General features: G+C 38.6%; 1 protein-coding gene across 3 annotated transcripts in view; it reads left to right on the top strand.

Moving 5' to 3' along the window:
* LOC107678718 (sodium-coupled neutral amino acid transporter 3-like) overlaps positions 1 to 6,323 on the top strand; it is a 21,365-nt gene that overhangs the window by 12,187 nt on the left and 2,855 nt on the right. For all 3 annotated transcript variants that reach the window (XM_016474091.1, XM_016474100.1, XM_016474106.1), the window contains 8 exons: positions 1,054 to 1,135; positions 1,366 to 1,448; positions 2,144 to 2,202; positions 2,377 to 2,493; positions 2,740 to 2,819; positions 3,512 to 3,612; positions 3,843 to 3,967; positions 4,762 to 4,906. In XM_016474091.1, the coding sequence (XP_016329577.1) occupies positions 1,054 to 1,135; positions 1,366 to 1,448; positions 2,144 to 2,202; positions 2,377 to 2,493; positions 2,740 to 2,819; positions 3,512 to 3,612; positions 3,843 to 3,967; positions 4,762 to 4,906 (792 nt within the window). The remainder of the gene's footprint in view (positions 1 to 1,053; positions 1,136 to 1,365; positions 1,449 to 2,143; positions 2,203 to 2,376; positions 2,494 to 2,739; positions 2,820 to 3,511; positions 3,613 to 3,842; positions 3,968 to 4,761; positions 4,907 to 6,323) is intronic.

Below are 6,323 nucleotides of genomic sequence, written 5' to 3'. Positions count from 1 at the left end.
TGATGAGCAGAGCTGGTTTCCTTCAAACATGATGCTTGGAATTGAGGTTCATCAGACCAGATAATATTGTTTATCACAGTCTGAGGGTCCTTTAGGTCTTTTTTTCAAATTCCAAGTGTGTTTTCATGTGTCTACACTGAAGAGAGGATTGAGTCTTGCCACACCGCCATAAAGCACAGATCGGTGGAGTGTTGCAGTGATGTTTGTCCTGTAGATTTCTCCCATCTGCATATATGATCATGGAGCTCAACTAGAATGACCATCAGCTTCTTGTTCACCACTCTAACCAAAGCCCTTCTCCATCAATTGCTCAGTTTGGCCAGGAGGCCAGCTCTAGAAAGAGTCCTGGTTGTTTCAAACTTCTTCCATTAAGGGTAACAGAGACTACATGCTTCTATGAACCTTCAATGAAGCAGAATTTTCTTCCTCTTCCACAGATGTGTGGCTTGATGCAAACCTGTTTCTGAGCTCTACGGGCAGTTCTTTTGACCTCAGGGTTTGGTTTTTGCTCTGATATGCATTATCAGCTGTTAGACCTTTAATTAAGGTGTGTGTGCCTTTCCAAATTATACCCATTCAATTGAATTTGCCACAGGTTAACTTCACTTGAAGTGTAGTTACATCTACAAGCAATATGAATACTCCTGAGCTAAATTTCAACTGTCCCAGATAAGGGTATGAGTACTTATGCAATGGAATAATTTAAGTTTTTTATTTTTAATAAAATTACAAAGATGTTAAAAACCAGTTTTTTGCTTTACCATTATGGTGTATGGAGTGTAGATTGATATGGAAAAAAAGTCATTTAAAGCAGTTTAACATAAGGCAGCAACATAACAAAATGTGAAAAAAATGCTTTTGCAAGGCACTGTATATTTATAAAGGCTTTTAAATGATTATAAAGCCTTTAAAAATACAGTGGTTTAGTTTAGTAGCAGGCCCTGAGTCTCATGAGGAATGATGTATGTGCATATGTTAGCAGCACATCTGCCATTTAGAGGGGGGTCGGTACGACCAAACTGTGTCTGAGGTATCCGTCTCTCTTTCTTTCAGCTATGTCTAGCTACCTCTTCATTGTGAAGTATGAATTACCTCTGGTTATTCAGGCATTCCTTGGCCTTCAGCACAGCAGTGGGTGAGAAAACAATCATCTGCTTATCCCCGTGTTCTCCTAATGAGTCTAATTTAATCTAGCCAAGAATTAGATAACATTTTTGGGGTCATCCAAGGTAACTGGAACATTCCAACCTCATGAGCATTCCAAATCTTCCAACTGTTGTTGAAATACATAAACATTTGCTATGTTCCTTGCAGAATGTGAGTTGGCTGATTTTTCACCTTAACTTATTCTCTCTTTTTTTGAAGTGAATGGTTCCTGAATGGCAACTATCTGATCATCATTGTGTCTGTTTTCATCATCTTGCCCCTTGCCCTGATGAGACGACTTGGTAAGCCATTCTGCTCTGTGTTTGTTGTGAATCCATCCTTTTCTTATCTTTTCTATTTACTTGTCACATTGCCAGTGTTCATGATATTGTCCTCTCACAATCTACTTTGCTCATATACACATTTAGAAGGATCCATTGCTTTTTCTTTAGAATCCTGAAGCAGAATCCAGACTGATTTTATGATGTTCTAACGATCATTTTGTGGCAGGTTTTTGAATAATTGGAACTTTTTCTGATTTTTAAATCTACACTCTAAAAAATGCTGGGTTGTTTCAACCCAATGTTGGGTCAAATATGGACTAACCCAACTGTTGGGGTAAAAAGGTAATTTAAAAATGTAACCAAAATTTAACCCAACAGTTGGGTTAGTCCATATTTGACCCAACATTGGGTTGAAACAACCCAGCAATTTTTAGAGTGTACTGATCTGTTGTAGATGTGGTAAATGATTTCTGTTGAAAGCACTAAATTAATACCCTAAACAAACTGAAACAACCACAGTGAACTTGTGACAGAATCAAGTAAAACAAAGTAAAACTGATTTGTATAGCGCTGTTTTTTATTTCACAGCAGCCTTACAGAAAGATATGATCCTAATGATTATATCTTATTGTATCTTCATGCCTTATAGTCCTATATTAGCAGAACAGAGCTGGGAGATAATATTTTGTGGAATATTGTGTTTTTTGTTGCAGGATACCTGGGTTATACCAGTGGCTTCTCTCTGACGTGTATGGTTTTCTTCCTGATCTCAGTAAGTTCACTTAATGCTGTGGACTGTGTGTGGGCTTTTTGTGAAAAGATCAAAAGATCACTCTTATAAACTCTTTGATACTCTTCAATATTTCTGGCTCTCTTTCTCCTTGTCTTGCTTTTGGCTTTCGTCCTCTCCTGTTTGTCTTTTTAACTCCATGTTTGTGTTCCCTAGGTCATCTATAAGAAGTTCAACATCCCTTGTCCTTTTGATGGTTTCACCAACCACACTGCTGAAAACATATCTATTGATGGTGAATGTGAAGCCAAATACTTCACTATCAACCAGCAGGTCAGGAACTGTCTTTATTATTGCAAGAGTCTATTCAGGAAGTTAATTTCTAAGTATTGTTTAACTTTTTATGACCTCCAGCTCAGGTCAGACAAGCTATTGTCATTATAGCTCGAAACAGACAGGAAATGATTAGTACGTAGATGGAAATAAAGTTACCAAGCAACTACTAATTTCAGTATGATGACACAAGTGTGAGATCAGATATGCCCTTGAGTAATTTCGGTTACTCTGGTCATTTTTCAGACAGCATACACGGTTCCCATCTTGGCCTTCGCTTTTGTATGCCACCCTGAGGTGCTGCCGATTTACACCGAGCTGCGCAAGTACGTTCAGAAAACACACGCTCTCTATGAAAATATTCATGACCACAAATAATAATGGTGGTCACTGTTTGAAAACAAAAAAGTTTTGATGTCTCTATATCAATTATACTCTACCATTCAAAAGTTTGAGGTCTGAAAGTTTTTGTTTTTTTCTTTTTTAAAGAAATTAATATTTTTATTCAGGGATGCAATAAATTGATCGAATGTGACAGTAAAGAAATTTATAATGCAACAAAAGATTTATATTGCAAACAAATTCTGCTCTTTTGAACTTAATATTCATTATAGAATCCTGAAAAAAGTATCATGGTTTCCACAAAAATATTAGGCAGCACAACTGTATTTAATACTGATAATAATAAGAAATGTTTATCGAGCACAAATCAGCATATTAGAATGATTTCTGAAGGATCATGTGACAAATATATTAAAATATAAAACAATTATTTTAAGTTGTAATACTATTTCACAATATTTCTGTTTTCACTGTATTACTGATCAAATAAATCCAGCCTTTTTGAGCATAAAAGACTTCTTTTAAAAACATTTTAAAAATCTTGCCGGCCCCAAACTTTTAAATGGTATTAAGACATTGGGTGTTTAAAAGGAAGAGTCTCTATTTTTTTGTTGCAAAAGGGAGACACGAGTCAAAAATAAATCTTCTTTTATGATTGTTGTTTTGACACTTCTAGTCCCACAAAGAGACGCATGCAGGCCATTGCCAACGTGTCAATCCTGGGGATGTTTGTCATGTATCTGCTCACTGCCATCTTTGGCTACCTCACCTTTTATTGTAAGCACTCTGGATTTTAAATGAAAAATTATGTCTAATGCTGCAAGTGAGGAATCACCGATACTGTCTGGTTACACGCTAGACTCTCTTTTTTCTCTGCAATCGTTCCATAGTTTCTCTGCTATAGTTGTTTCAAAATAATCAAGAACCTGTATCTGTTTACTTGTGTGTGTAATTTAAGCACGGCCTGGAAATAACAGTTAATCTCAATATATATGAATCTCTCTCAGTAAACACAGAGGCTGAACTTCTACACACCTACAGCAAGGTGGATCCTCTGGACAGGCTCATCCTGTGTGTGCGTCTGGCTGTGCTGGTGGCCGTGACTCTGACTGTTCCTGTTGTGCTCTTCCCGGTAATGAGACTCTTCAGTGACAGAGTTTTATAGTGAAATCCGACAAGCTTAGCTTGTTTCATATTTCTGAAAAGACAAAACTGTTTTAACATAATGTTAAAATGTAAAGGGATACTCCACACAAAAATGAAAATGTTTTACTCGCACTTATGCTGTCCCAGATGACTGTCTTTCTTCAGATAAACACAAAGATTTTTAGAAAATTAAAAAATACAATTTTGTGAGTGCACATGTTGCGTGTGTATGGGAAACCATAATAGTTGATGCTTCAAAAACCACACAAATTAAACATGATGGTAATCCATATGACCCAAGTTGATAAATCAGTGTCTTCTGAAGTGAAAGAATAGGAATGTGTGAGACAAATACTAATATTTTCAACTTTTTGGACTATAATCCAGCACTTTCAGCCAACTATCATATACTTGGTTCATGAGAGCTTGGTAAAGCACTACATCAGCACTTTCACACAACGTGCTTAAATCACAATGTGGTCATGCTTACGTCAATCGTGAACTCATGAACCCGTGTAAGACAGTTGGCTGGAAACAATGGTTTACAGTTTAAAAAGTTTCAAATATTATTATTCAACTGCGGTGTAAAATATAGTGTCAGCTTTGGAGGTCCCATTCACAGAATGAAAGACATATACATCTGGGATGGCATGAGGGTGAGTAAATGATGAAAGAATTTTAATTTTTTGGCTGGAGTGTCTCTTTAATGTTGAAAGATTCAGTAAACAATTTTTGAATGTTTAAATTGTTTCAATTTCTGTTGTCGTATTGTATTTTCAGATTCGAAGAGCCCTTCTTCAACTTCTGTTCCCCGATAAGCCCTTTCACTGGTTGCGTCACATCTCTATTGCATTGTGTCTCCTTTTCATTGCCAATCTGCTCGTCATTTTTGTGCCCAACATTCGTGACATTTTTGGCATCATTGGTGAGTAAATAATGAAAATTGTAGACATGCACCTGAAGAAAATACCAGTGCTTGCAATGTAGCAAACAAACATTACTGTAGTTTTAGTTTAGTTGCAAGATAATCTAATAAGCATAAAAAATACTTGGGTAAAACGATACATTTGTAATTCTGATAAACAATTTTTATTGATACCTTTCATTATCTAAAAAAATGTATGTTCATTTAAAATATTTCTCCCTTTGCTTATTTGCATAAAGTTAAGCTCTGTTCATTGGCGTTTATAAATGGTTAGATATACTGTATGCTAGGAAAACAAGACCAATCACAAATCAGCATGCAGATATTACAATTATATAATCCAATATCACCCAAGCCAGCTATCCCCACCATCGTACTGGCTAACGTACGCTCTTTGGACAATAAACTGAACTACATCCGACTACTACGCTCAACTCAGAGGACTGTAAGAGACTGTTGTGTTTTTGTGTTCACGGAAACATGGCTCAACAACAGCATTCCGGACTGCGCTATTCATCTCGATCAGCTGACATGCTATCGAGCGGACAGAGCTCGCGTCGAGGGAGGTAAGACCCGCGGCGGAGGGCTTTGTGTTTACATCAATGACGCGTGGTGCCGCGATGCTGTTGTGGTCTGCAAACACTGCTCACCCCTGGTGGAGTTTATGATTATTAAGTGCCGGCCGTTCTATCTACCGAGGGAATATACAGCCATACTGCTCGTTGCTGTATACATCCCTCCCAGCTCCAACAACAGCAACAGGAGCGAGGCACTAAATGAACTGTACCAGCACATCAGTGAGCAGCAGACAGCCCACCCTGATGCTTTTCTCATCTTGGCTGGGGATTTCAACCACGCAGACTTAAAGAGTGTGTTCCCAAAAATACACCAACACATAGACTTTCCAACTCGGGGAAACAACATTCTAGACTTTGTTTACACCACACAGAGAGGAGCTTACAAGGCCCTCCCCCTCCCCCACCTCGGTGCCTCAGACCACATCACTGTCATGCTAATGCCTGCATACAGACCACTCGTTAAAGTCACCAAACCAGTTCACAAACTGATACAAGTGTGGCCGGAAGGGTCGTCAGAGGCTCTTCAAGACTGTTTTAACACCACTGACTGGAATATGTTTAAGCAGGCTGCAACATACAATAACACCACAGACCTCCAGGAGTACTCAGAGACTGTCACTGCCTACATCACCAAGTGCACTGATGATGTAACAGTCACAAAGACCATCACTGTCCGGGCCAACCAGAAGCCGCGGCTAACAGGGGAGGTCTACGGACTCCTGAAGACACGGAACGCTGCCTTCAGAGCTGGAGATGAGGTGGGCCTGAAGACAGCTAGGGCCAACCTTCCCCGTGGCATCAGAGAGGCAAAAAGACAGTACTCCAGGAGGATAGCACAT

This window comes from Sinocyclocheilus anshuiensis, unplaced genomic scaffold (assembly GCF_001515605.1).
Source record: "Sinocyclocheilus anshuiensis isolate Anshui unplaced genomic scaffold, SAMN03320099.WGS_v1.1 scaffold13, whole genome shotgun sequence".
Classification (NCBI taxonomy): Eukaryota; Metazoa; Chordata; class Actinopteri; order Cypriniformes; family Cyprinidae; genus Sinocyclocheilus; species Sinocyclocheilus anshuiensis.
The sequence above is the reverse complement of the archived record's forward strand: the minus strand, read 5'-3'. Positions and strand labels throughout refer to the sequence as shown.